At 55.0% G+C, this 27,982-nt stretch overlaps 10 protein-coding genes across 10 annotated transcripts; 4 read left to right on the forward strand and 6 right to left on the reverse strand.

The window, feature by feature from the left end:
• Nucleotides 1-136: 136 nt before the first annotated feature.
• SEPMUDRAFT_36344 (uncharacterized protein) lies at nucleotides 137-2,114 on the forward strand (the record flags this gene model as incomplete). Its single annotated transcript, XM_016908635.1, has 2 exons — nucleotides 137-1,468; nucleotides 1,524-2,114. The coding sequence occupies 2 exons, from the start codon at nucleotides 137-139 to the stop codon at nucleotides 2,112-2,114; spliced, it is 1,923 nt and encodes a 640-aa protein (XP_016765230.1).
• A 277-nt stretch (nucleotides 2,115-2,391) lies between these two features.
• SEPMUDRAFT_33198 (uncharacterized protein) lies at nucleotides 2,392-3,120 on the reverse strand (the record flags this gene model as incomplete). The annotated part of the gene is made up of 2 exons (XM_016908532.1): nucleotides 2,392-2,986; nucleotides 3,050-3,120. The coding sequence occupies 2 exons, from the start codon at nucleotides 3,118-3,120 to the stop codon at nucleotides 2,392-2,394; spliced, it is 666 nt and encodes a 221-aa protein (XP_016765231.1).
• A 259-nt stretch (nucleotides 3,121-3,379) lies between these two features.
• Nucleotides 3,380-4,306, forward strand: SEPMUDRAFT_146204 (cytochrome c oxidase assembly protein-like protein). The gene is made up of 2 exons (XM_016903515.1): nucleotides 3,380-4,082; nucleotides 4,143-4,306. Exons 1-2 carry the CDS (start codon nucleotides 3,440-3,442, stop codon nucleotides 4,193-4,195), a joined length of 696 nt encoding a protein of 231 aa, XP_016765232.1. The 5' UTR covers nucleotides 3,380-3,439; the 3' UTR covers nucleotides 4,196-4,306.
• Nucleotides 4,307-4,536: 230 nt separating this feature from the next.
• On the reverse strand, nucleotides 4,537-6,013 carry SEPMUDRAFT_146205 (uncharacterized protein; the record flags this gene model as incomplete). Its single annotated transcript, XM_016903516.1, has 1 exon — nucleotides 4,537-6,013. One exon carries the CDS (start codon nucleotides 6,008-6,010, stop codon nucleotides 4,703-4,705), a length of 1,308 nt encoding a protein of 435 aa, XP_016765233.1. The 3' UTR covers nucleotides 4,537-4,702.
• Nucleotides 6,014-6,218: 205 nt separating this feature from the next.
• Nucleotides 6,219-9,986, reverse strand: SEPMUDRAFT_122529 (Rxt3-domain-containing protein). Its single transcript, XM_016901777.1, has 2 exons — nucleotides 9,244-9,986; nucleotides 6,219-9,187 (listed from the first exon to the last, which is right to left on the reverse strand). Exons 1-2 carry the CDS (start codon nucleotides 9,323-9,325, stop codon nucleotides 6,657-6,659), a joined length of 2,613 nt encoding a protein of 870 aa, XP_016765234.1. The 5' UTR covers nucleotides 9,326-9,986; the 3' UTR covers nucleotides 6,219-6,656.
• Nucleotides 9,987-11,067: 1,081 nt separating this feature from the next.
• On the forward strand, nucleotides 11,068-13,551 carry SEPMUDRAFT_146208 (Golgi integral membrane protein). The gene is made up of 3 exons (XM_016903517.1): nucleotides 11,068-11,220; nucleotides 11,389-11,681; nucleotides 11,808-13,551. Exons 1-3 carry the CDS (start codon nucleotides 11,127-11,129, stop codon nucleotides 12,756-12,758), a joined length of 1,338 nt encoding a protein of 445 aa, XP_016765235.1. The 5' UTR covers nucleotides 11,068-11,126; the 3' UTR covers nucleotides 12,759-13,551.
• Nucleotides 13,552-16,033: 2,482 nt separating this feature from the next.
• SEPMUDRAFT_146209 (cytochrome P450 benzoate 4-monooxygenase) lies at nucleotides 16,034-17,967 on the reverse strand. Its single transcript, XM_016903518.1, has 3 exons — nucleotides 16,505-17,967; nucleotides 16,387-16,447; nucleotides 16,034-16,330 (listed from the first exon to the last, which is right to left on the reverse strand). The coding sequence occupies exons 1-3, from the start codon at nucleotides 17,812-17,814 to the stop codon at nucleotides 16,181-16,183; spliced, it is 1,521 nt and encodes a 506-aa protein (XP_016765236.1). The 5' UTR covers nucleotides 17,815-17,967; the 3' UTR covers nucleotides 16,034-16,180.
• A 715-nt stretch (nucleotides 17,968-18,682) lies between these two features.
• SEPMUDRAFT_146210 (peroxisomal biogenesis factor 6) lies at nucleotides 18,683-23,219 on the reverse strand. Its single transcript, XM_016903519.1, has 2 exons — nucleotides 19,620-23,219; nucleotides 18,683-19,561 (listed from the first exon to the last, which is right to left on the reverse strand). The coding sequence occupies exons 1-2, from the start codon at nucleotides 23,201-23,203 to the stop codon at nucleotides 18,862-18,864; spliced, it is 4,284 nt and encodes a 1,427-aa protein (XP_016765237.1). The 5' UTR covers nucleotides 23,204-23,219; the 3' UTR covers nucleotides 18,683-18,861.
• Nucleotides 23,220-23,828: 609 nt separating this feature from the next.
• On the forward strand, nucleotides 23,829-24,768 carry SEPMUDRAFT_22780 (DNA glycosylase; the record flags this gene model as incomplete). The annotated part of the gene is made up of 2 exons (XM_016908362.1): nucleotides 23,829-24,182; nucleotides 24,322-24,768. Coding segments are annotated over 2 exons (801 nt in total), but the record flags the coding sequence as incomplete, so codon positions are not given.
• Nucleotides 24,769-25,032: 264 nt separating this feature from the next.
• SEPMUDRAFT_160453 (DUF1604-domain-containing protein) lies at nucleotides 25,033-27,443 on the reverse strand. Its single transcript, XM_016907895.1, has 2 exons — nucleotides 26,972-27,443; nucleotides 25,033-26,911 (listed from the first exon to the last, which is right to left on the reverse strand). The coding sequence occupies exons 1-2, from the start codon at nucleotides 27,226-27,228 to the stop codon at nucleotides 25,039-25,041; spliced, it is 2,130 nt and encodes a 709-aa protein (XP_016765239.1). The 5' UTR covers nucleotides 27,229-27,443; the 3' UTR covers nucleotides 25,033-25,038.
• Between the last annotated feature and the right edge of the window lie 539 nt (nucleotides 27,444-27,982).

Consider the following 27,982-nt stretch of genomic DNA (forward strand, 5'->3'; position numbering starts at 1 on the left):
GGGTATCAAGGCTCTTCACACAGCGCGTGAAGGTCTGCGAGCGAGGCTGACTTCGAGAAACCATCCCAACAGCAGCAGCAAGCCTACCATGTCGCAGCCCGATACTGACCTCCGGAGAACGTCGAACTGGCGTCTGATGTCCCAGGACGTCGCCCCTCCATCGCCACTCTCTCCAGACGACGCTGCCTACGATGTGGGGGCTCATAGCAGTGCAGGGTCGATTTTCTCCCAGGACACAGTAGCTACTTCCGTTCATACACTGCCACCACTTCAGACCAAAGCTCCCGACACGCTCGACTCGTCCTTTCTCGAGCCCGTGCTTGAAGACGATCCCCGGTCGTGGGACCTTGTGGCACCGGCTCAAGACGATCAGGACGTTGGCTCATATGCGCTGGAGAAGCGCTCGGACCAGTTATTTAGCGCTGAGCATTTGCGGACCATCTTTGAAGATCCACGACTGCTGCTCAAGTTCACCGGATTCTTGAACTCGCACAGGCCTCAGAGCATTCCCATATTGATCTATTACCTGGATGCGCTGAAAGCCCTTCGCGCTATCAATTATGCCAACGCGATCGCAGAAGCGCTAGAGCCCATCAAGGACCAAAGTTTCACGAACGAGCCATCAAAGCCGACCATCAATGCCACGCTTCAAGAAAAGTCAGACCGTGCCTTCAAAGTCTTGGTACAAGAAGACCTGCCTGCGTACATCGCACACACCTGGACGCAGGTTGTTAGCATCAGCATCCAGCGTCGGATTACGGGCACGCTTGCTCCTCACCTCAGAGAAGCTAGCGAGGGTCTGGCCGAAGTCTTCTGCTTGACGGATCCCAGCCGAACGGACAACCCCATCGTGTTCGTCTCCGAAGAGTTCACGCGAACCACCCAGTATGGCATGAACTACGTGATAGGTAGAAATTGTCGCTTCTTACAGGGGCCCAGATCTTCACCGCACTCTGTCCGCAGGCTGGCAATGGCCACATCCGAAGGCCGGGAGCATTCTGAAGTGTTTGTCAACTACCGTAGAGATGGCAGCCCTTTCATGAACCTGCTGATGACGGCACCTCTGTTGGACAGTCGAGGCAACATCCGATACTTCATCGGGGCGCAAGTCGATGTGTCTGGCCTGATCAAGGACTGCAGTGAGATGGAAGGTCTGACACGCATGGTAGAAAAGGAACAAGCCAAACGTGGCGGAGCTGGCGAGGACGAGGAGGACCACAAAGACGAATTTCAAGAACTCAGCGAGATGTTCAATGGCGCAGAACTGGACACTGTTCGTCGATATGGAGGACGTATGCACAAGGAGTATGTGGACGATAGCGATTGTGAAAGCATACATCGACCTCGTTTACTACTGAAGGACCCTAGTCAGGACATTCTGGACAAGGAAAAACGTGCTATTTCTGAGACTGGAGCTTCCATGATCAAAGAGCGCCTCAATGGCAAACTCCAGGGTGTATACCAGCATGTGAGTTTGAGACCTGTTGCCATTGGCTCGCTTTCCGCCAACTGACCAAATGTAGTATGTGCTTATCCGGCCTGCGCCCTCACTACGTATTTTGTTCACATCCCCATCTCTGCGAGTACCGGGGATTCTGCAGTCGCCTTTCCTCAACCGCATTGGCGGTTCAAGTCGCGTCCGTGCTGATCTGGGCGCTGCGCTATCTGAAGGGCGCGGTGTGACAGCGAAGATCAGGTGGCTCACCCGGCCTGACGAAGACGGGGAAGGAGAAGGGCGACCACGCTGGATACACTGCACCCCTCTCCTCGGACACTCTGGTACAGTCGGAGTATGGATGATCGTTCTCGTGGATGAGGAGGGGTCCATGGCAGGTGGATCGTCTGGGAGACGCTTCCGACAAGCGCCTCCTGTCTCGAGCAACATTGGCGGAAAGGAATGGGATGCGGTGGCGTCCACGGAGCGACGAAAATTGAATGCGTACGACCAGACAGACGAGCGCAAAGGGAATCACAGAAAGGTCGAGTATTACATGCGGCCAGGAAGTGAAAATAGCCAAAGTGCGAGTGGAAGTCGCAGTCGCGACCGAGGGCCAGAGCCACCGCTCTTGACAAGCGCGACTGCCAGCGAGTTCTCGTTCAACCTACGTGGATAAGGCAAAGAAGGCCACGTGCTCGGCCAATATCGGCCATCGGGCGTATGGGTGGGTTCCCGACGGACATCACCGGATTTCTGGATATGTATCATACATGTACCAATCAATATTTTGGATATCTCCCAGTATGTGGGATAATGGTGTAAAAAAAAAGAGGATGAGATGCACACTGCAACAAATACCCTGGAGTTGCGTATCACGGCTGCTTATGTACATAGCTGTCGAAGAAGTTGTCTTTGGAAGGCGTTTGATCTCCATGTCAAAAATTGCCACCCTGTTAACCGAATCTCATAGCACATAACCTGACGAATTCGAGCATGCCCTCCGAAAGCTCAGGATGGCTCACTTCTTGCAATTTACGAATGTACCCAGTACCCTGTTTGTCGCCTTTGGCTTGCGTCCATGGACCATGTAGTCTGTCCTCCACCACAGGCAGCTCGCCAGCCATATCGCCATGGCCGCCTCGATGGCCACCACACTTGAAACCGCCTCGACCTCGTCCGCCACGAGACCGTGAGCCCTTAGATCGCGGTTGGGCGTTCCCATCATCCAACCACTTCTGTTTCGCCCATGTATGGGCGTCATCTGGTCCGGGTTCGATAGTCACACCATAGACCAGCTGCAGCTCGTACTTGAGATGTGGAAACCGGGACAGAAGTCTTTTGAGCTCTGCATCGTTCTCGAACCCTTCAAATCCCGACTGGCTATTCACCGTCGTCTGAGCAGACTCGTTATGCCGAGCTGGGAACAGCTGGCCCGGTTTTTCTGCAGATTGTCCTGGCTGTGATGCAGTATCTGCGCTCGGGACGACTTGGACGGGGGTGTCTTCCTCATGCGAGGTCTTGTGTACTTTGCTACATGGCACCGAGCAGCTAGGAAACGGTCAGTATTTGTTTTTTGGTATTAATATAGAAGCTCAAGAAGAGCGGACGGACAATCTCAAGTCGCATTTGGGGCAACGATATTTGGACGGATTTTCGTGGCAGACGCCACATATTGCCGACATGACTGCAGTGTCATCGTCCGAGTGTGGAAGACGCCATATGCTGGAGGCAATATGTGAATGTGCATATGCTTGTGCTTGTGCCAGTCTTGTGAAAGACGGACAGAACGACGGAAGACTGCCGACGCGGGCCGAGCGGGGCGCACCGATCCTCACCTAACCCCAGAGCATTGAATGAGCAGTGTATACTGTGTCTATGTTTTGTTCAGTGGTAATTGAAAGCACACTGCATGCCATGGCACCCCCACGATACAAGAGTCTGCTGGATCTGGCCATCAGGAGGGGAAGCTGGCTGTGCTCGGGATGCGCAAAGGCAGGCCCCATGCCGTCTGTGTCGGCGCGGACGACTCGAGGCCTGCGGACGGCGAGCCAGAATACACGCCCGAGCATGGAGCAGATGCGCAAGCCGTTCGCGCAGAAGAATGCAAATACCGCCTACTACACCCTCTCCATCATCATTGCAACTGTGGCCTTGAGCTATGGCAGTGTGCCGCTGTACAAGACCATATGTCAGCAGACGGGCTGGGGCGGAACACCCATCAAGTCCGCTGCGCACGCGGGGCCTCTGACCGACGACGACGATGTCGCCGCGCGGCTGACCCCCGTCACTTCGTCGAGACGTCTGCGCATCACATTCGCCGGCTCCACCTCAGACATTCTGCCATGGAAGTTCACGCCGCAGCAACGAGAAGTCCGAGTGTTGCCGGGGGAGACTGCATTGGCATTCTATACGGCCACGAATAACAGCAAGGATGAGGACATTATAGGGGTGGCGACGTACAGCGTCACTCCGGCACAAGTTGCGCCATACTTTAGCAAAATTCAGTGCTTCTGTTTCGAGGAACAGCGGCTGAATAAAGGAGAGACGGTGGACATGCCTGTTTTCTTCTACATTGATCCTGACTTCCTCAAGGATCCCACGATGCGGAACATCGATACCATCACTCTGAATTATACATTTTTTAGTAGGTTGCCCTTTGTGGGGGTGCACTGAGTACATGTACTTGGCGCTAACATCAACGCAGAGGCGAAATATGACAAAGATGGTCATCTCACGCCCATGCCCATGCCATACTAGAGCGACTGTCGCTTGAGTGACATCGATGATTGATGAGCAATAGAGAGGGTGGTGATGGCAACATTTCTGGCATATTAGTAACATTATCCATATAGTGACAATTACTTGTACAACAATTAGACTCAGATTCGTGCTGATATTTGAGCTACCGAAAGAGACGTCCAACGACGCTTACGCTCAATTATGTGCCTCCTCTGCTTAATTTTCTTTTGGGTCCAACTGTCGTTAAATCCCGGGGTAGAAATCAGATGACAGAAGACGTGCGATCAAACTCGTTGTTACTATGTACCTCGCTGTTCGCCTTATACAGATGCTAGACTGCTATTACGTTTTGCAACAGGCGTGCATCCGCTTACTGATCCAGAAAAGATTGGTCTGATATAATACTATCCTTGAGACATGTTACCAGCGATAAAGGAGCAGTTGATACCTGTTGCCAACAGATAAACATTCCTAGGAATCTCAACAACGCGCTGGACGCGATAAGTTGGCTGAGACTTATGTAAACTACAGCCGATGGGCGAGACTGGTCTCTGGGTCCGTCTGTTGTCGTTCACGGTCACGCCATCTCCCCTTCCTTCCTGTTCGCTGGTCGATTGGAGCCTCAATTCTCTGGTCTTCCCACTTCTTCACGGGCCTCCCTTCCAGCTTCGGATTAGCAACCCCCAGCATTCGCCATTTCTTGGGGGGCTTCATGCCCAATTCACTCATCTCTTGCCACTTCTTGACACCTCGAGCTTCCCACCTTTCCATTCTTTTCTCAATCTCCTCCGGCTGTGGCTTCCACTTCGATTTCAAAATTCTTCGAATCGCTTCGGGCGTGATCTGGAAGTGCTCAGAGAGCATGGCGGTATTATATGTCTCGGGATCGGACTTGTGAAGGGCTCGAATACCTTCGAGTGAATCGGGAGACAGGCGTTTGTTGGGCGCCCAACCTTTGGCGCCGAATTTGTTCTGGAGAGCGGCTTTATCTCGCATCCAGGGTTCCATTTGCTTCCTGCGCTGCGCTTCTGCCTCTGCGGTAGCTCGCTGTTTTTCTTCGTGTTTCTCGGCAGCTATCATCCGCGCTTTGCGGTTCTTCTCGCTGGACTGGGAGGCAAGCCTTTCAGCGCGTTGCTGTTGGGCTTGGATGATGGAAGGGCCGCCCAGTTCTTGATCAAGTTTTGCGAGAACGTGTTGCACCTGGTTGGAATCTTCGCTGTGCTCTTCTGCAATAATTTGTTGTGTCGGAGTCTCTCTCTGCCCTTCTCTTTGAGCCATTCTCGCGACACTGGTCGGCTTGTATTTTCCTTCCCACATACGCCGTTCTTTGCGCAACCTCCTAGCCTCTGTGGAAGCATTGCGCTGCACCTTTTGATCACGCGGAAGAGACTTTTGCGCAGCTGGCTTGACCAATTCTGGCAATGTTTCCTCATCTGCGAGAGGCGATGGAACTGCGCGATGTGTGCTCGTGTGACCATTCGCTACGACTCCGCCATTGGTATCGATGTCCGCGTGCGACTGCGGATTTACTGACCCATCTTTCCCATCTGCGCTGCCGGCAACAGTCTGATCGCTCTGCTCTGCATCTTTTTCCTGGACCACACGGCTTTGCACAACGGATTGCTGCAGCTTTCTAGTCATCTCCGAAGGGACGAAGCCAACTTCGACAGTTCCGGCATTGGCGGTCTCCACCTGGCGCAGAGGTGCTCGGGTGCTGAAGGATCGATATCGTTGAAGAACGAACTGCGCTCGTTGTTGATGGACTTGGAGACCGGCGATGTTTCTAAGGAGGGTTTCCAGAGCTTCTGTTGTACAGTAGCATTTGACCATCATGACAGTGGGTTCCGATGTTCGAGGACTAGGTATCTCATCGACGAGAGTGGAAGTGCAACACGCCCGAGGGGTCTGCAAGGGACTGCGGTTCATGTCATTTCTTGGCATATTTTCACTCGACATACGCCTCCTCGTTCACGTCGGGAGGACCATGATTATATTACATTCCCGGATAGTATCAACTGTGATTGGAAGCTGGCCGCGTGAGGTAAATTTGGGCTTTATACCACAATTCATCTACAAATACATGGATCGTACATCTTTCTCCTTACAATAAGGCACGTCGTAGCACGCTGTACAATCGCATCTCCTCCTGCTATGGACTGGAACCCTCTAGAGTCCAGAATGCTTTATTCAGATTCGTGAACTGTTCGTGCCAGACAAGCCGTCGGGATGTTCTGCTATGTTCTGCTATCGGCAGAACTGAAACTGCAACTTGCTTTCACGGACAAAAGACGTACTAGGCTTGTGGCCTGCGCGTCAGAGTTCGGGTGGAGCGGTAAATCGAGGTCGTCGATTTAACGTATAGCAGGGTTACCTGACCAGGGACTTCAGACAGGTCGAAACTGGAAACAGAGTTGCTGTATAGCTGAATACGTGCGCAGCAGCAGACACTGTTACCTGTACTGTCCGCGGCAAAGTAGGATCAAGCGCCAACTCTGACAGAGCTACTGCCTCCGCTTGCAAACAACAACAGTCCAGCAGCAGCTTCCTTCCTAGCAGCCTCTTCGACTGCAATTCTGTTCTTCCTGGCAGCAGCACTGCGTTCCACGAAGCGGTTCGAAGGCCCCTCATCGACGAATTCGATGCTGTGTATCATGTATGACATGCCATCATGTTTCTTCTTCCATTCTCGCGATGCTAAGTGGTGCTGGCTGGTGGCCGCATAGAATTCCAGAGGAGGCAGTATCAGGAGCGTAACATGTGCATCGTATCCTTCTGGAGCCTTGATTGGTCGCTGGGGCCGAGTGACCAATGACAACGGTGTTTCACCTTCACTGCCATGCTCCCAGGCGTTGTCGCAGATATCACGCAGGTCGTTATTGTATTCTCCAAAATCTCCCTTGATCCAGCCAGAGTGTATCGCTGCTGCGATCACATCAGAATCATCAGTGTAGATCTCAGTACCCCAGATTTGACGTCTCTTGCAAATCTCTTCTAGGCTGTGATTCATCGCCGCACCCCCTTCTCCAGATGTCAGGTAATACCGTGGAACACGGATGGTATAAGTACAGTTCTCCTGGCTCGTCATCACTGGAATCGGCTTCATCTTGCTGCTATAACGAATTTTCGCATCTAATGGGGTATCTGCCGCTGGTGCAGGAGATAGTTCCGTCGTGTACAAGTGTGTCCCCAGATGCTTGCGAGGCCTGCCTGCAACCTCGTCCAGAACCTTTTTGTTGATGATGGTCATAGTTGGCTTCCGTGGGGCCGGAGCCGACCTTGGGGGGTGATGGTGATGGTGTCCGATGGGATGTGGATGATGATGGTGGTGGTGATGCGTTTGACCGGTCGCCAAGTTGGGCTGTGAGAGAGCACTGGAGGGATGCCGTGAGACGCTAGCACCGTTGCCAGGTGCACTGCCTTCGACGTGATGGTGGTGATGGTGATGCGCATGCGGATGCGGATGCGGATGCGGATGCGGATGCGGATGCGCATGATGGTGATGATGGTGATTCTGGGTGCCGGTCTTGGTTCTCTTGTTGCCGCGCTGGGCGTCAGGGGCGTTGCTCCCTTCCGCGTCTTCTATTTCGTCTCTCGAACGCCGGCCGTTGTTACGCCTACCCAGCCTAGATCCAGCTTTTCCGCGCCCCTTGTGTGGATCGACCTCGACGCTCCGTCTGAGATCGCCTCCATCAAGAAGGCGGCTGGCGGGGCTCATTCGGGAGGGCGTACTGACTCCATTGGCTGGGTGGGTGGGGTTAGGAGTGCTTCCGACACCGGATCCCAGCCCGGAAAACATGCGACCAAATTCCATCTTGATGCCCGGGTTGTCGCCACCTGGGCCAACGTGTCTAGGCTGTGCTCCCTGAACAGCTTGCGGGAGTGGGGAATTGCGGCCTCGGCGATTCAGCTCAGGACTGATGTTCAGTATGGCTTTGTGGACGGAGCTGTCGCTCTCTTTGCGCTGCTGGTCTCTTTGCAAGGTTTCTATTCTCTGATGGTCCTCGAGTGTCACAGGTCGGTCTAAAAGTCCGGTTCGTGGTCTGTCATAAGCGGTCAAGTCATTAGGCGGTGGCGAGGCTCGAGTGTGCTGTCGGCGCATCTCTTGGGTCCTTCCTTCGATCGATTCTCTGGCAGCATCTGCCGCAGGATACGATACATTGGGATACCCCCCTGCTCGAAACAGCGGGCTTGGATCTTCACGAGCAGGGGCTCCTCCAAACATTCCGCCCGGTGGTGCATATCGCACTGGGGCTAGAGCATTTCGGTTTCGTTCCATCTGAGGGCTGTTGAACACTGGCCTGTCCTGTGGATGCGAGGTAACACCAGTGTGGAATTGTGGACGCTCGTGCCTAAAGGGGGGTTCACTGGCAGCAGGCGATGGTGCTTCTCCCATGTATCGAAGTCCTGGCACTCTACTGCCAAACAGACTCTCACGATGCGTCGCCTCCTCCAGGCCGCGCAACCGATCGGCTTCAGCGGGTTGGCTACTAGGTCGTATGGGTGCGCCGTTTCCATTTGTGTGCTGTGATTGTTCTTGCATTTGAGGCTGATATGCTCTAAAATTATGAGCGGGCTCACGTCGAAATTGCGGCGATTCGAAACCCCTTTCTCGTCGTGGTTCAGAGCCAATGCGCGAAGGCCCCCCCAAAGTCCTTGGTGGGCTCGTGCGCCTTGTTTCACGATCACCACTTTCACGCATACTCGACGATCTAGCTCTTCCTGGCGATGGGGGCTGCATCGACCTCGATGTGGAGGAAGGTCCATGGACAGAGCCATGTGGAGAGCCAGGCGGCCTTCGTTCGTCGCCACCACCGCCGAGTATTGCTGATATTGACATCCCAGGACGGTGATGATTGCTCGCCAGATCGCGTATACCGCCGAATGGAGAGGCGGTTGGTGGTCCGCGAGGCGCGGATGTCAAATGTGCAGAGGAAGGGGCACTTTGGGGCGAAGATGGCGGAGGCATATTGCGCGCAGGATAAGAAGGCGGCGGCGGCGGCGGCGCTTGACCTACGAAGAGACTTCATCAGTATCGTTTCGCGTTCCCCAAAATCAGCACTGCTCACCCCCATACTGCGGGCTGCCAGCATGGCCTAGCGAGCTCCGTCTCGAACGATCGTGATCATCATACGGCGGTCGCATGGACATGGACGCAGCTTGTGAATGATGCTGGTGCTGTTGCAGTGGTTGTGGTGGTGGTTGAGAGGGGTGCTGGAGCGGTGACTGGTGGGCGGAGGTGTTGCCTGTGGAGCGCAAATGCAGTTAGCCAAGTTGAGATCGTCTGATGAGCTCAGCAGCTGCCAGTAGCTCGCGTCCTGATAGAGTTCACTAGGTGCGCAAGGTAGTGGTCCTAGTGGACCTCATGGTGGGGGCATCATAACCCTGCTCGAAAACCTGGCAAGCATAAATATATGTCCAGAATTCGGCGCGCGAGACCACCGACGAGTGAGACAATCTCGGCATCATGCTCGCTCGACGCTCGCATTACGTGTTGTTTGTCGCACCTCCTCGACGGCCTGTCATCACCATTATAGCCAGAGAAAACGCATCGGACCACGCGTGAAATGGTTCGAGACCCCCCGTCCGTAGTTCTGGCAAGCCGTGACAGCTAGCTGTCCGGGGTGAACAGAGAGCTACTGCCAACGCCGGGCGCAGATTGTGTCTCCCATTGCCGTTGTGAACGCGTTTGCTGCACCCTGATTCCGTGGCGGCACCGTAATGATGCGACTTTGCAGAGTGAAGCTCCGGGATACGATGGAATGCTATCAGCCATCGAGATAGCAACCAGGCGACTCATGGACGACGGAGGCGCCTCTTGGCAGTAGTAGTTGATAGTGCATCCGGTAGTAGAGCCATGTTTTCCAACTCGGATCTGTCTTGCGCCGTGCATTGTTTGGCGACTGAAGCCTCGGCGTGTTGCGGTCTCTTCCTCCGTGTCTCCTGCTCTCGCGCGCGCGCTCTCTCTCTCTCTCTCTCTCTCTCCATCTCTTGCTTGTCCATCTCACAGCTCTGGGGCTGCAAAGAAATACGACATACCTTGCGATGGCGGCCATGCCCGTGAGGGCACTCCTGCGCTGCCTCGTCGATCGCCGCCTGGCAGAAACGGATCTCTATTCGCCTGGAATGGGTCGAACGGTACCTGAACTGGCGGTTGGGCATATGGCGGGGGGTGAGTCGACGATGGCGGCGCCGTGTGTTGGTACTGTGCTTGCAGGCGCTCCGGAGGACGCGCATAGGATGGTCTGTCCATGCTCACTCGCTGCGGTTGGAAAGTGCGAATTGTGTACTCGCGTGACTGATTGGAGTATCCTGCGATTGCTGCAAGGGCATTTTGATTGTGGCGGAGCAGAAGGCCAACATGTCAATGCGAATGAGGCATGCGGGAATCGAGGTGGACGGTGGTCGGGATCGAGGAACGGTGCTGGTGTCAACAATGGAAGACGGCGAGGACGAGGACGAGAGAGTGAGCAGCAGCAGCAGCAGCAGCAGGCACACAGCACACCGTAAACTGCCCTAGTCATCAATCAAAGTCGGCCTGGTTTGGGACTGCGCTAAATGTGAAACGGGGCATGCATGGGGAACCAAGGTACACACCTTATCTTCCGTGCATGCATGCATCTGTGCGTGTGCGTGTGCGAGCGGCGTGCACTGCGCTTTGCCATGTCTGATCTGCCCATACCTTACCTAGGAGGTAGGAGGTACATGTATCACGCAAAAACATCGTTGTTGACTTCAGGCATCATTGATGCCGCGAAACCTAATTTGTTAGAATATCTCACCACCGCCACCACTACGACCACCATCAGCGTCACCACCGTCACCACCGTCACCACCGTCACCACCACCACCACCACCACCACCGCCGCCGCCGCCCGAGCCCAAAACGACCCACCTGGTACACACCTGTATCCACCGCCTTGTAGACCATTGCATCTTCTCATCAGCGGAGATGCTCCCCATGCACTTGCAGCGGGCCAAATTGCGTTTGATGTCCAAGTTCGACGGCCTGTCCAGCCGCGTCGTAACAGCCTTCTGGCTCTTCGGTCAGTAGTACCTCCTACTTGTACCTTAAAAAGTACCTTACATACCTTAAGGTAGCCTTCGAGCAACAGCAGCGCGGTGCTTTGTCAACCTTAAAAAACAATCATCCAACGACCATCCGGCCGTCTGGCATCGTGATACCGATGAACTGATGACTCCCGTCTCCGTAGGCCTGATCAACAACGTCTTCTACGTGATTATACTGACTGCCGCCCTCGATCTGGTGGGCCCGTCGATACCAAAGGCAACGGTTCTCGCAGCCTGCATCGTGCCCGGCCTCGCCACCAAAGTGGTCACGCCCTACATCATCCACCTCATCCCATACTCACTGCGCGTATGCCTGTTCGTGGGACTCGCATCATGCGGCATGCTCCTCGTGGCCCTCACGCCCAACAGCACCGACGCGGCGAGCATGACCAGCAAGATTGCCGGAATTGTGCTGGCCAACATCAGCTCGGGCGCGGTAAGATGACACTTGAAATACACGACCCCGCAGCTTAGCGTGCCTGAGCGGTATAGTACATGATGTAGGAGGTACATGTAGTAGGATGTAGTCGCTGACTTTTCATCCACCCACGGGCTGGTTTAGGGCGAGGTGAGCTTTCTTGCTTTGACACATTTCTACGGCCATAGCAGTCTCGCCGCATGGGGTTCAGGGACTGGTGCCGCTGGACTTCTTGGCGCTGGAGTCTACACTTTGGCGACCACCACTTTCGGGTTTAGTGTACATGCGACGCTGTTGTCCAGCTGCGTCCTTGGCATTGTGATGTTGGCTTCGTACTTCATCCTCCTGCCTCTCGATCCGCTCCGCAAGGGCTATCGAAAGGACCAGTACCAGCGCGTTGCGGCCGAAGAGGAAGACCTGCTCAACAGAGCTGCTGCTTCGTTGCATCCCACCTTACTCGAAGAGCACAGTGAAAGATCTGCCTCCCCTGCCTATCAGCATGGCGGCGGCGCCAAGAACTGGCTGTCTGAGGGTCTCCGCGACCTCAAGATCAAGTACATGCATGCTCGAGGTCTTGTCATTCCCTACATGATGCCGCTGTTCCTGGTGTACCTCGCCGAGTATACAATCAACCAAGGCGTCGCGCCTACGCTTCTATTCCCGCTCGAACACGCTCCGTTCAAGGAATATCGAGAATTCTATCCCGTGTATGGAACGATCTACCAACTGGGCGTGTTCATCTCCCGCTCCAGCTTGCCTTTTGTGCGCATCAGGAGCCTCTACATTCCGACATGGCTCCAAGTCCTCAACCTGGGACTGTTGACCACACAGGCCATCTGGCCCTTCATCCCCAACGTCTGGTTCATTTTCCTCATCATCTTGTGGGAAGGCCTGCTCGGCGGCTTGGTGTACGTTTCGACATTTGCAGCCGTACGCGAAGATGTGCCCGAAGACGAGCGCGAATTCTCTCTGGGCGCCGTGACCGTGTCCGACAGTGCGGGCATTTTCTGTGCGAGTCTGCTCGGTGCAGGCATGGAGACGGCCTTGTGTCGATGGCAGGTAAATCACGGGAGAAACTGGTGCCGTCAGCGATGAGTCCACGTTCTCTGGTGTGGTGCGATGAGACTATATACCTACCTACCTCAGGAACTAGGTCGACAGACAAAAATTACTTGGACGCTTCTGCTTCCGGCATACTGTTTGTTGACTACCTACCTAGCCGGCGTTGCGAGCCCTCGAACTGAGTGAGAAGTGTTTACATTCTCACTGAGATATCAACCAACCTTTGCAACAGCAAAGCACTCGGCCAACCCGATGGAGTGACTTCCCGTGCTGAACGACGCAGAGCTACCTATACTACAAATACAAACAAAATAGCTGCTATGCAGAGAATGCGAGGGGGGGGGGGGGGCTTCGCGGGCTGTACAGGTGGGACGATACAGCGGCCGCGGACATCTCGCAGCCACGATGGGGTTCCTCTTGTGGTACGCAATCGGAGGACTGGGACGGAGTGCGTCTGCCCGTACTGATGCACTGCCTACCTTACTACATGCACCGAGGTGACAAAAATATTGAGTCTGGCTGATCATGGCAATACTGAGCTGGCTTCGTGCTGAGCAGATACCTAGCTTATGCTTACATCGGCAGTGGTCCTTGCCATCTTCGTCATTTACCAGGTACCTACAGGTTTCCATGTGACGTCCCCTTCGATACGATGCCAAAAGCGACTCGGACGTCACCCCTTGGGCCCGCTCCATCATCCACCATGAAATTATGGGTGCAAGCACACACCTATTCTCGCAGCGCACCTTCCGCGTGTGACAGAGTTTTCAACAAGGCGTGAAGGTGTCGCTCACATGCTAGAGGCATTCTTGTACCTTCTTCTAATTACTAGCTGAGCAATCGGAAATGTATGTCCCGTGCTGCTACGCTGGCTGCCAGGAGAACGTCCGCCAGTGTCATACATGGTACGCTATATGCTGTCATGGCACTGGGGGATACAAGATCCCCAGCTCAGATGGCAAGCCTGCATCACCGTAGGCAGCCACCAAAGCGTCTCGCTTCTTTTTGTAGAACGCAGTCGCACGCTGAAGCTTGACGTCGCCTTTCGATTTCCACAATCCGTGCGGCATAGATCGATCTGGAGTCGCGAGGTACACCAGGGATTCATTGCGGAGCTGGCATGCAGCGGCCATAGACGTCTTGGCCTTGTCAAGCATGGTCTTGTCAACGTGTGGCACGACTGCAGGTGCCGCAGTCTTGGGACTCTGTAGATCCTGTAGCCCCTCTGGACGGACTTTAGGTTTGCTGAGACTCGACTCCGAAAACATAGGGTAGACTCTAGCATCCTCCACATTCAAACTACCGCCCGGCATGAGCATCTCGAGCTCATTTCGTCGCTTCATATACGCTTGGGTGGTGGTGGCTAAGACCTGAGCACCTTCGAGCGAGAAATTACCTAGAAGCCTTGCCCTTGTTGACTCTCGTTGTAGCCATGCGTGCTTGAGAAGGCCACGGGCTTGTTTTCTCTTATCTCTTGCTTCACGCTTGCTAGTCGTCATGGTGTCCTTGACCACAGGCTCTCCACCGTCTGCCACAGGACCATGGTACACTCCAGCAGGCACATCCTCTTTCCCTTCGGCCAGTGTCAGTGGAACGGAGTCCTTGGCGGCACACGGGGAGCTGCTGTCTGGCTCGAGATCGTTGAAACCTGACTTGTCCTGGGCTTCAGGCTGTCCAACAACGTTGCCAGCATGTATAACTTGAGGGACGAGGGTATCGAAATTGACGGGTTCTTGGTCAGTCGGTCCAAGTCCAACGCTTGATGATTCAAGCTCAGTCGAGCCGGCACTCAAGGCACGCGTTGAGGACCAAGGCGTTGACGTGCAGTGAGCATGTAGTCCCAGTTGAGCTGCTTCTTGGTGCTTCGGTGGCGACTCCAACTCGTCGAGAACTGCGTCCGTTGTCACATCGACCAAGTGGCGCTGTTGTACGGGCGTTTCAACAGGAACAGCACTCGCTTCCCATAGACGTGGCTTCGGATCGTTATCAGTGGTAACACCATGTCTCTCTGACGCAGCAGCTTGCTGGAAATTCGCACTGAGCGTGTTACGCTTATGCGGAGGGATCCATACATCTGGCGGTGCTGGTTGATAGAGGGGCATCGATACTTGAGCTGGAGCTTCGTTGGAGAGCACAGTCCTAGGCGCTATACGTGACTTGTGAGGAATGGGAGCTTTGTTCGGTCTATTCGCCTTCTTCGGGCCTCGCTGGACCAGCTCAGAAAAGCTTCTTGCCTCTGCTAGACTCTCTGGTGTAAAAGCAAAGCGAGTCGAGTGTGACGAATCTTGCAGAGTTCCACGCCCAGTATGGATGGTGGCATTGGGGACCCGACGAGTACTCTTGGCCCCATCCGCGTGGTTCAGCATCATGTTAACAAACAACGACTGCTCGTCACTGTGTGATTCCTGCTCGAGCGCTTCGGCTGTAGCTAGCATATCATTCTCGCACGAATCCTGGAGGACTTGCGGATCTGTAGCTAACAAGTCGATCGAGTCGCCAGAGTCGGGAAAGTCTGGAGCTCTCTTCGGCTGCTCACATACGATCATTGGATGGTCGGCATCAATGATGGACTGGCGGGATCGCTCCTTGTTGTCCGTGACGGACTTTGGACTTCCAGTCTCAGCCTTAGCTCCTGAGGTCTGCTTACTGACATCCAACTGGGAATCCCGCATGTGGGGTGGCTGGGAGTTTGCGCTGGGCAACGGGTGGTGAGCGGAAATGCTGATGCTGGAGCTGAGAAGCTGTGCGGTGATCAATAGGAGATGGGCCTGGAACCATAAGAGGCCCAGCCATGTCAAGGTGAAGCAATAGACCACTGCGAGGGCCCCGAGTGCAAAAATGAGCAAGGCGAGACTGGCGATGTGTCGGACCACCGCGATGGCAGCGGCGACCTGTGTATCGGTCAGTGGGTGAGCGACTGCAGTCAAGAGGCAGTCAGACGTGCCGGTAGCTTGCATTTGTTGTCGATGCAGGTCAAGACTTCGGCCCAATCCACACTGGGCGTGTCTGGCGTCTCGACGGGGCGGGTGCTCATGGTGGCGAGCTGGCAACAGTGGGCGGGTATCTGATCTGGCCTGGCCTGGGCTTCGATTGTGTGAAGGCCACGGAGGAGGAGGAGGAGGAGGAGGAGGAGGAAGACAATGAGGTGATGGTGGTGGTGGAGGAGGAGAAGAGGAGGAAGTGAGCAGTTGACGAGTGTCGGCGCGTCTTTCTTCGAATGAGCCGGTACCAGCTGGCTGGCGAATGCCTAAGGTGGTACCTGTCACGCGTCGTCACCTGCGCAGGAAGGAGTGAATGGACTTCACCTTGTGCTCCACAACAGCGACATTGAATATATACTGGCAGCAAACAGGAACTAGAAGATATATGCACAACCTAGTTACATGTGGTCCACTCTTGATCATTTCCTGTATATCACAACACACCGCAGCTCATGCCCGACCTGTCTGACCTCGCTACTGCTTCCAGTTACGTCTTCTCATGCCGACCTGTAGCCCAAGAGGCTTGCGCAAGAAGCCTTCGCGAGTTTCCAGGGTACTCTGGCGCAACTCAAATTCATATCTCCTGAAAACAGTCGCGACAATCAAGGCCAGCTCCATCTCCGCCTGCACACGCCATGTTAGCAGAAGCACATCAGTCGGCGTTCGCACCGTTGACTTACCACATTGCGCCCCACGCACGCGCGAGGCCCGTATGAGAAGGGAATGAACGCAAGTTTTTGTCTGCATACCGTCAGCTCTCCGTTTGCCCATCATCACTACTACCCCGGGTTGACATACCTATCCGTCACCTTCTCCCACCGCTCGGGGCGGAATTCTTCGGCGTCTGGACCCCAGATCTCCGTGCTGTGATGCATCACATATGCCGGCACACTGAGCACGACGCCTTGCGGGAAGAAGCGTCCACAGACCTCGGCACCACCGACTGGCACCACTCTTGGAAGACCTTGGCTGGAAGTGGAGTGGATACGAAGGGTCTCTTGGATCACCCAATCCATATATTTGAGATCCCTTACTTGCTCATACGTGGGCACATCATCAGATGGAAGTGCCTGATCCAGCTCCTGTTGGAGTTTCTTGACTACGTCGGGCTTGGTCAGACAGTGATAGAGCAGGGCGCAGGATGTATTCGAAGTGGTGTCGGAGCCCGCGATGAGTTGGGTGAGGGCTTCGGCAGTGAGTTCTGATTTTCCGAGCTTGTTGCCATTTTCGTCTTTGCCTTCCATCAGCCTCGCGAGCAGATCCACACGTTCAATCTCGCCTCTCTCGGCAGCAGCCAAGCGTTGATTCACACGAGCATGGGCGATTCCCGCAAGATTGGCAATGGCCTCCATGCCTTTGCTGAAGAATGGATCGGGCAAGTATTGGGCGAAGAGCTTGATGGTGGGCCAGCATCCGACGGCATTGGAGACTTCACCTCTCCTGTTGAGGACTTCGATGGCAGGAGAGTAGGTCGGTGGTCCATTCGGCGTGAGCTGGACCTCGGTGATATCGGCGCCCTTTTCGAGCATGCCAAACGGTGCACCAAAGGCCAGGTCGCCAATAATGTCGAATGCGACGTAGTTGAACCACTCGAGAGCGTCGAATTCGGTGTACTTGCCCTTGCCGGTCTTCTCGTTGATCTCGTCCCATCGCTTGGCCAGCAGCTCGAGGTTGTGGTGCATGTACTGCTCGAACTGGCCAACAGACTTGGCGCTGAAGGTGTGGGAGACGGTCTTGCGCTTGCGGGTGTGTTCATGTCGATCTCTGGTGTTGAACAGGCCGCGCTGGATGGAAACAAAGGCATTGTAGTATTCCGACTTGAGGAAGCCGGTGCCGTGGCCGTAGACGACGGGAATGGCATCGGGATCGGCAATGGAGACGTGGTCGGGCTGCACACGGACGAACTTGCCGAGCTTCTTGTGCAGGTCATTGACGGTCAGGTAGCGTCTGGTGCGACGGCACTCGTACATGTACCAGAGGTTGGTGAATTTGGCCAGGAAGGGGCCGGGGATGTCGTGGATGGACCAGTTGCGGAGGTAGGGCAGCACATAGAACAGCACGGGCACGACCAGAAAGGCCCATGGGGTGAGCAGGAACGACAAGAACATGGTGGTGGTGGTGGTGGTGGTGGTGGTGCAGAGAAGAGAGGAATGTGGGGGGGAAAAGGTGATATTCAAGCACTGGCACAAGCACTGGTACTGGTATAGACCCACAGCTGGAGGAGGAGAAGATGGAAGTGTTCCAGTCGAGGAGCGAAGAACAGAACAGACGGGAATGGAAGAGCAGAGAAGGGAGTGGGTGAGTGAGTGGGTCATATCATCATCAATAAATCTTCTCTTCTGTACCTGACCTACCTGTACCCTCCTACCGACCTACCTCCTACCTCCTACCTACCTACCTCCTAGACCAGCTTCAGTAGTAGCAAAATAAGGTAAGGCCAGAGTGTTCCAGACGATCCGCAATCGTGCCCTGCCAGGGAAGTGTAAGGTAGCTGGACTACCTCCTAGAGTACGGGAAGGTCCGAGCTGAGCTCACAGTGTGAAAATGCCCTCGCGCCGACTGGTCGACCCGGTCCCAGTGACCAACATTGGACCCGGACGGGAATCACGGGACGAGACAGCGCGTCTGGACGCTGTGGACGCGCCAGAATCAAGCACAGGCAAGCCTCTTCCGTGCGGGGAACTCGGACTTTTCTCGCTCTCTGCCACTCGGCTATGGCTCACGGCTTGGCTACTTCTGCTGAACTTCGCCGAACTTCCTAATCGTGGAGAAGTGGGGTGGTGGGGCACGAGAAATCGCGCACGGGGCTGCTACCTCCTCCCTGACTTTCTACCGCCTATGAGCTACCAGGTATTACTACCTCCTACCTCCTAGTAGGAGCCTAGGAGCTGCCTCCTAGCTCGCTCGCCGCATTTGCTCAAACAGCGAGCGCGACAATGCACGTGCACACGGGAGCATAAGCCATGTATAAGGTCAGGCAATAATAATAATGCATTCATCATCTCGGGCGACGACAACGCGCATTCCCTTCCCCGAGTAGCGTCCGACTCTCTACGACCGGATATATAACTACCTCCTGCCTGGTACCTACCTACTACCTAGGTACCTACCTACCTACCTTACAGCACCAATACAGCACCAAGGTACGGGCGGCCTCAATCGTACAGATCCTCCGTCTCACCAGCATCGTTGTGATGCTCCCACTCCGGATCGCTGGCTGCCTCACGCGACTTTCCCTTCCCTTTTCCCTTGCTGGACGATGACGTGCCTCCGCCATTGCTCGTCAACGACAGCCCGTCAGTGCGAATGATATAGTCGCTGTCGTCTGCATCGGCGTCGGCGGTGCTGCTGCGCAGAATAGGGCCATCTCCACTGCCATTGGGACTTCCCGACGCTTGCGCCCGCTTCATGGCCCCCATGGCCTGCTTGCGGCCACTCAGGTGCTCACCATTCTGCACGCTCCGAGTCGATGCGCCGTGGCCATTGGCCGCGTCCTCTTTCTTGCTCGTCCCCTCAAACATGTTCCTGACACGCTCGTAGTGTTGCAATTCGTCCACGCTGACACTCGGTATGAGATCTCGACGCGCCAGCGTGAAATCATCCTCGGTGACCATCACATTGATCTCGTGCTCCGTATCGTAGTGATCAAAGTAGTACCCGATAGAAATCGTGCTTTGTCCACGAGCCAGCCGGTCGTGATTGACAGCAGCGACACGCTCGTCGACTTCGCGAGCCGAGCGTGTTACTGCTTTGAGCATAGCGTCGGAGCAGAGCGCGTAGAGATCGGCACCTGTGAATGTAAAAGGCAGAGCTTGGGCGACGCGAGACAACGACACGGACGGATCGAGAGTGAACCTGTTGATTGTGGTCAGTGCAAAAAACTCAACCAACCACCGCCCGAATGAGCACTCACTTCCTGGTCAGCGCTTGCAGAATAGTGGCCTGCTTGTCATGAGTATCGCTGATGCCCAGGTAGAGCATCTTATCGAAACGTCCAGGTCGCAAAAGAGCTTGATCGAGCAAATCGGGGCGGTTCGTCGCCCCGATGACGAAGACTCCTCCTCCACCATCACCGCCATCACTCATCCCGTCAAGCTCGGCAAGTAACTGTGACACAATCCGGTCCATGACACCACCGCTGTCGCCTTGGTTGCCACGTTTCGGGGCTACCGAGTCCAGCTCGTCGAAAAAGACACAGCACGGCCGAGCATCACGAGCTCGCTGGAAGACACGTCGCACATTCGCTTCCGACTCACCAATGTACATATTCAGCAGCTCCGGTCCTTTCACGGAGAAAAAGTTCAAACTGAACTCGGTCGCAATGGCTTTGGCCAACAAAGTTTTCCCCGTTCCTGGAGGCCCGTAGAACAATATGCCACTCCTTTTCTTGAGGCCTTTGGCGAATAGCTCAGGTCGCGACAATGGAAGCTGGATCGTCTCAACCACGGCGTCTTTGACGTGGGTCAGGCCTCCGACGTCAGACCATTGGACATTGGGTATCTTAGGTGCTCCAATAGCGTCTGCAAAGTTCTTCCGCGCGAGCTCTACTGCCGCGTCGAAGTCATCAGGAATGACTGACGTCGCAGCAGCACCACCTGCCAGCTGAATATCTCTGATCGTGATTGCATCTCCTTTCACTTGAGCGAGAGCCTCGAGCCGCTCAGACCGAGCAACGATCGCACGTTCTACCACATCGACAAGGTCGCCTGCTACTAGAGCAGCGGTCTTGACTGCGATGGATGCTAGGTCGACCTGGGGCGCGAGTGGCAGACCAGATTCCGCTGTGACATCCCTCAAGATCCCTTCTCGTTCTCCCTCGTCAGGAGCAGTCATTTCCAATTCGTGGGTGAATAAACCACGCACCGAGTCAGGCACTTTGTCAATGTCTGTCGTGGTGGCAACGAGCGCCCGAGCGCTGTTCAGAACACCCTGCAGGGACGCAGCTGCTTTATCTCCGCTGAGTACTTCCAAGTGCGTGATACAGATAGCTGTGAATTCAGGTCCACATTCAAGTGCTCGCTCGCAACGCGCTTCAAGAAGGCCTTGCGCTTGAGTGTCCACGCCCGTTCCACTCTCCGAAACAACGTCGTGCGCATCAATCGAGAAATAATGTAGTCCGAGATCCGCGCAGGCACGTGCGACAGTGCTGGCCTTACCGATATTGCGCTGAGTAGATGTGACTAGTACTGTCAGAGGCGGCATTCCCAGATGGACTGCACGAGGACTGACAGAGACTGATAGCAGTTCACGAAGTCGTCTCTGAAGTGGCGAGATATAAGGCTGCGTGAGTGGAGGGAGGCCACCTGCTGGGTTGGCCACTCCTGACTTGGCATGCCCTTTACGCACGCCGAGGTAACGCTGCCACGGGATGCTTGATGCCGGAGGTAGCTTGCGCCTGTCATCGCCAGACTGTCGCATTGTCATTTTCGAAGGATCAATCGACGCTGCATCTCCCCATACATCTGTGTCTTGTGCGTCCAAGTCTTCAGCATTGGCGACGTTAACGGCTTCAATAGTGAACCATGCCACATTCGTTACGCCGCCAAGGTCTGGTTTGTCGTTCAGGGGTCCTAGTTGGGCCAGCAGCGCGCTGGCGCTGCTCCCCTCTTGTTCCACCTCCCCTTCATATATGGACCGCCCCAGAGACTCGTCGATTCGAACAGCTAGCAAATCGCCAGGCCTGACAATCCGTTGTCGCTCCTCGAAATATTGCTTCAGGTTCGCAAATAAGGTGTTGTTCAAAGAGCGCTCTGTCGAGAGGGGAGTAATCACTTTGCGCAGGGTGACGTCGGAAGCTATGGGCGGCATTCGAGATGAGACGGACAGTGGCCGTGGGGTCATGGGTCGCTTCAGCGTGGCTCGTTTACTGATCGCGATGGTCGTCATGCTGACATTCGTCGGGTCTCCAAGATTCGCCAGAAGAATGGGTGAAAGATGTATTGTAGCGACGTTGGTCGAGTTGGCCACCAGCGAGGAGATACTGTCCCTCCGACCGGCCCTCGCATTGACTTGGTATCTTTGCGGCTTTCTCGACAGACTTTCAGGCAGAGTGTAGACCTTCACGGGCCGCCAATGTGCTGCGGAATCATCCAGCTGCCCGAACGCGCTGAAGCTTGGCAAGATGTGACTCTCGGCGGGCTCAATCTTGACCCAGTCGCCAGAGAAGCAGCCCAATCGTGCTAAGGCTGTCGCTTCCACGTAGACTCTCGCTTCCTCGTCCTCGTCGACTGCGGGCTTCGGGTATAGCAGATCGTTGGAAAGGCGCTCGAGCAAGGCCTGTGCTCGGAACACTTTGTTACGCACGGCTTGTCCTCCTCTGATCGTAGTGGCCGTCATGTTAGAGAAGACGGATCCTGGAGTACTAATTCCACGATTTGGAGCACCAAGAGGTCGCGGGGTCGCCGAGGTAAGCGCAGAGCTGAGTCCAGAAGGTCCATCGGCAAGTCCTGGCTTGACAAGGGAGATCATATCGTCGGAGTCATCGGACAAGTTGCTCTCCTCAGCGCTTGAATCGAACATGTCCTCGGAATTTGACATATCAGTAGTGGACTTTGATATCACAATGGGCTTGGCGGGAGAGTTCTCCTCGGTGGCAGAGAAGAAGACTTCTGCGCCCTCGTCACCAGACTCTTCATCGAGCTGCGGACTCAAAACTGCCTTGTTTCCAAAAGCGTTAGACCGTTTGTCCACAGACGGCACGATCACAATTTGAGTGGACTCAGATATGATACCTTGGGAAACGGGCTCACATGCCAGGATCCGCGCGGGAGGCGCTGGGATGTGCGCAGCTGGATGTGCCATTCGTAAAGGCAACAAATCCTCCACGTGCACAACCTGACCATTGGCTAGAGCTTCATTGACCAAGGACTTTGCCCGCTCATCTGCATCTGCCGCTGGTGCATCGTCCGGCGCTCCTGTGACTGCACGCTTGTCTGGCCTCCGAGCCACCACTTGGGCAGGACCATTCGTCGAGCCGTCCCCATATCTTTTATACACGTGGTCTAGCTTTTGTATGGCATCTGTCGCCACGGACACAAAAACAGTGTCCAAGGACAGAGGTACCACATCGGTAATTCTGACCTCGACCGCGGTATTCTGGCGCAGAGTCTTGTTGGGTGCCAGAGCTTGGGCAAGCCTCACTAAGCTCTGAGTCCCACGCGCAGCGACTGGAAAGCGGATGGTCGATGGAGGCAAGGCCTTCTCTTTGGGATGCTGGCCTCGCACGGGCAGGATGGTCCAGCTCGACTCTGATGGAGAAGGATTGGGGGTCCATGGCGTGAAAGCAGCATAGTAGGTCTCGGTCCCGGCGCCGTCGGTGTTGGTGTCGGTGTCCAGCGGACGTGCGGGAAACAGGTCGTGCTCGAGGTCTGCAGAGACGACTCCCAAATCGCCTTTCAGAGTGCTGTCGAGGTAGAGCTTGGCGGAGAGGGCGGGCTTGTCTGCTCGTCGGCGCCGCTTTCTCTTGAGCGAGCGCGGCTGGACCGCGTCACAGGCCATTGGGTGCCTTAAGGCGTGTCTGTTGTTCCAGGGCTCGCAGATGGCCAGGAAGAGAGAAAGAGAACGGACGGGAGACACGACACGCCAGAGTTTAGTAAGGAACCCTTTTGCCGACACCTTATGCAGGTAGGAGGTAGCAACAGCACCGAATGGTGGTGCTCTCTCATTATGCGGGAAGGCTTCAGCAGCAGCCGAGGTTCGTGGAAATTTGAGCTGCAGCCATTCGTCAACAGGTACAGTAGGTACCTGTACTATGGAGGTACCTAATATGTACCTTACCTTACAGAACATGTACCTCTACATGTACCTTACCTAGTACAATAATTCAATAACAACCAAATACATCACGATGCGCACTTCACGCATCTCGAGAGACACGGCCCACATTGTCGACGCTCTGGCGGCACGACCAAGACGAGCAGCTGCACAACAAGCCTTGCGCACCATTTCGCCCGCATTGCCGCCCGCCGACACCGATGACAGCGAGCTCTCCGCGCCGCCTGACAGCCCTGACGCCGCCGCCGAAGATGACACTCGTCGTAAGAGAAAGCGAGGCGCGCAGACCAGGGGCAAGCAGAAGGTGAAGAAGGAGAAGGCAACAGCTGAAAGTGGCCGTGGTGTAGCTCCCTTCAATTGGCAACAGATGTACGAGTGTGCCGCTTTGATGCGCAAGAAGGTCATCGCTCCCGTAGACACAATGGGATGTGAGTCGCTCGCCGAAGCTCATTGCTCGCCTGTCGACCGGCGACTGCAGACCCTTGTAGCGTTGATGCTCTCCTCCCAGACCAAGGATACTGTTACCGCTGTGGCTATGAAGCAGCTCCAGGAAGGCCTCCCTGGTGGCTTTAACCTAGATGCTCTCCTGCATGTCCAGCCTGAAGCCCTCAATCGATTGATTTATCCCGTTGGATTTCATAACAGAAAAACGATCTACATAAAGCAAGTTGCTGTGATCCTCAAAGAACAATTTGATGGCGATGTGAGTATCAATAGGCCCTTCTGCTCGACGCCTCACCCAACTTCAGTGGAGCCGCAAACGGTGAGGACAAGACAGGCGCCTCTGAAGTCGGTGCGCACATTCAGAGGTTCTTGCTTACCTTCCACCCACTACTCTTCAGATACCCCAATCGATCGAGGGGCTCATGTCTTTGCCTGGCGTCGGTCCGAAAATGGCATATCTCACCATGTCAGCAGCATGGGGACGAGACGAAGGCATTGGAGTTGACGTCCATGTGCACAGGATCACAAACTTGTGGCATTGGCATAAAACGAGCACACCAGAGCACTCGAGAGTGGAATTGGAGAGTTGGCTACCTCGCGAGAAATGGCATGAGATAAATCATTTATTAGTGGGGCTCGGACAAACAATTTGCCTACCAATAGGTAGAAAATGCGATGAATGTGATTTGGGCAAGCAAAAGCTGTGCCCATCTGCGGTTGAGCGGAGCCCCAGGAAAAAGGCAAAAAAGGAGATTGAGATCAAGGTAGAAGATGATGAGGTTGTGGTTGCGAAGCCTGAAGCTGACGACAGAGCTGACACTGTTCAGATCAAACCTGAAAGTGTGGAAGAATTAGGTAGAGGTGCAAGACATTGAAGATTCGGCTTTTTGCCGGCAGCGTTGAAGCCGGCAATGGAAACTCAGGTACCTTACCTTATTCACCTGAGTCTATGCCAAGCCGACGCTAGCAGTAAGGTACCAACCCAGCTACACGTCACGAAGAGGTACTAAGATGTTTATACATAATGTAGCTGTATAAACCACAATGAAATTTGCAACGGAATATGCAGAGCACTCGCCGCATGAGACAAGAGCCGGCACATGAAATATGGCAAATTAATCATCTTCATCATCACTGCCAAAGATGGCTCTAAAGACGTCCTTGCCCGCCTTCACTCCCTCAATAGCTTCGTTCTTCTCGACGTCAACCACCGCTCGTGGTGTGACGATCTCGACCACCGTCGACGGTCCTTCTGTGCCTCCAGAAGTGAACTTTGCATCTCTCATCATCCTCTCTATGCTCGCCTTTCCCACGAGGTTCAGTCTCTCCGTGTTCTCCGATTGTTCACTCTCGGTAGCAGCACTACCAGCTGCAAGATTTGCAGGTGGACGAATGTTGAAGCGCTTGCAAATCAGCCTTGTAGGATAGAATGGCTCGCGTCTCCGCGTCAGAGGACCATACATTCCCATATTCGCTGCCTTCTCTGCGGGATCGGTGTCTTTGGACGAAGGCTTTTGTGTAGGGGTGGGCACGTCAGAGAGAACTTGTGGCGCTGCGGAACCAGAAGTAAATCTGCTGGCCATATAGCCCGACGCAGGTTTGAAAATTTCAGCTGCCTCGGCAAACTCCCGTAGTTCGTTGGCCCAACCTTCAAGACTGGTGCCAGGCGAGCGCGATGGAATTATGTCTGCCTGGCCCGCAGACAGCTCGAGAAAGTACTTGTACCTCTGTCGCTTGTCCGGATCATCGCCATATGGCATCCAGCCCGTCTTCCCACGTGCCAAAGCTGCAATGGCAGTTTCTTTGGCTAGGGACGGCACGAGATCCCAGAGGGTGCGGCTTTTCTCTGCGGCGCTCTGCGCATAGCCTTCGGGTGCCCTCTCGCCCAAAGCGGCAGGTAGATCATTGCGACCGCTAGCTGATGCGAGCTGATCACGTTGTGCTGGGGTCAGGAAGTCGAAAATGGACTTACTCGGCAATTGCTGTTCACCGAGCAGCGTAGCACGGGACTTTGCGTCCAGCGTCGAGGCTTTTGCAGCATCGGCTGTTGACATATATAGCATCTTGGGAGCAGCAGCCTCTGAGCGTTGTTTTGCCGGTTTCCAGCCTGCGGGAACCTCAGGTGGTGGATATTCGTTCTCCGATATGGTCAGCGCGGCAGTGGCGAGGACAAAGCCATCAAGTGGTAAACGCCCATCGTGACACTTGCGGAGACTGTTGACCTTGCCCATTCGTTGTCCTAAAATCTTCGATGCCTGAACGGAAGGCTTTACCACATTCATGACAACAGGGCTTGCAACGATTCCTCCCTTTTTGGGTTTCTTCTTCTTCTTCTGTCCAACGATACGGTTGTAACTGATGCTCGGGCCGATGGCGTATGGATCATCATCGTCGTCACCGTCATCGTTGAGCACCCCAACCCCAAAGCCTGATCTTTTGGATGATTTTGGTCTTCGCACCATCATTGACCTGCTGAGGATCGTGCAGTCGTCGCCGCTAGCCTCGTTATCGTCGTTGGCAGGAGGGCTATCGCGGAGCTTGCTTTCGCTAGCAAATCCCAGGCCTTGCTTAGCTGTCTTTCGTATCAGGGCGACCATGCGTGTGTTCTCCGGTGCGAAGAGGTGGGTGCCGCCCGTCTTGTCCCCTTGTGCTCGTCGTTCGACTTTCGGGCCAATGCCTTGGCCTTGACGCCAACCCATCTTCTGCAGCAGCTTCACGCCTACGGTTTCGTCCGTGGTGGTGAACAGATCGGAGAAGATGCCTCGTACTCCGCCATCTTGCTTGCTGCTTCCGAGCCCTGCAAATCCATCTTGAGTGTCCAGCTGCTGCGCTTCGGCCTGCTCGGCCAAATCCTCCTCGTCCATAAAGTCTTCGACGCGCTGCTGGTTTCCATGATGGGCACGATTGCTGTCTCCGGCGCGATTCGCCCGGGACGAGATGAAGGCACTAGGCGTCCAACCCTCCTTGGAGCCGACCGTATTGAAGTAGCTATCGGCGGTCGATCAGCCAAAACGATGCTCTCACCAAGTGGTGGTATGGGCAACATACCCTGCGCTGAAACCACCAGTGAATGCGCCATGCAGCCTCTTCCTGCCGCGCTCATCGGTCACCTCCTGCTTCCAGATGGGGACATAACTGCCGTCATCTCTCGTGTGCTCGTCCAAGGCCGGGAGGGGAGTGCCAAATAGGGCATACGGTGCGTGGCTTGGGGCCGCATCGTGCTGCTCCCGCTCCTCGAAGGCGGCTCTGGTGCGCTTGTAGGACATGCCCCAGCAGTGAGTCTGCGTTTCATCACCAGCAATCATTCAAACGGGCTGTCTGTAGGTTGTACACGATGAGTGTGCATGCGCCGACCTACCTGCCTGCCTACACAAAGGCCTCTGCCCTGGGCGCTGCCTCTCACTCGGCCTCTACCTCTGTTTCTGTATCTGTGTCTGCCTCTGCCTTCTGCAACTGCCACAACATGCACCCTACCGAGAGTCCGAGACCAGGTGGACACGTATTCTGAAGAGCGCGCGAGAGCATCCACGGCGAAGAAGTCGTTACTCGTTGAGCCCGTGGGGTGCAAACGAGAATAGCAGCACGGTCCGAGCCCGTTTCGGCAGCATTTTGTGCTCGGGCTAGGGTACCTCTCTTAGGTAACTTCGACATAGGGAACCTTAGAGTTCAGTCCGAACTCCTACGGTTCCTACCTTAAATATCCCACTACTACATTACTCCCGTACTCTGTACACGACCTGGTACTGGTACTGGTACGGGTACTGGTACTGCACGCGGCGGAGATTACGTCCGTCGCGCAGGCGGCTGGTCACGGGCGCTGCCTCCAGCGATGGCGTGATGACTGCGCTGTCCTCCTGTGGTGCCACTGATGAGGACTCCATGCTCTGGCTGGTATAGAGAGGGTGCACTGTCAGTCGGTCGCTGTGCAGTGCTGGTGATGAAGGTGCGTGCTGCGTGGGGCTGCGTCCGAGGAGTCAGTCAGCCGAGATTGTTTCCGCGAACTTAACTACCACACTACTGACTGGAGATGAAGGGAGAGGACGACGATGACACCCGCGA

This window comes from Sphaerulina musiva (genome assembly GCF_000320565.1).
Source record: "Sphaerulina musiva SO2202 unplaced genomic scaffold SEPMUscaffold_1, whole genome shotgun sequence".
Classification (NCBI taxonomy): domain Eukaryota; kingdom Fungi; phylum Ascomycota; class Dothideomycetes; order Mycosphaerellales; family Mycosphaerellaceae; genus Sphaerulina; species Sphaerulina musiva.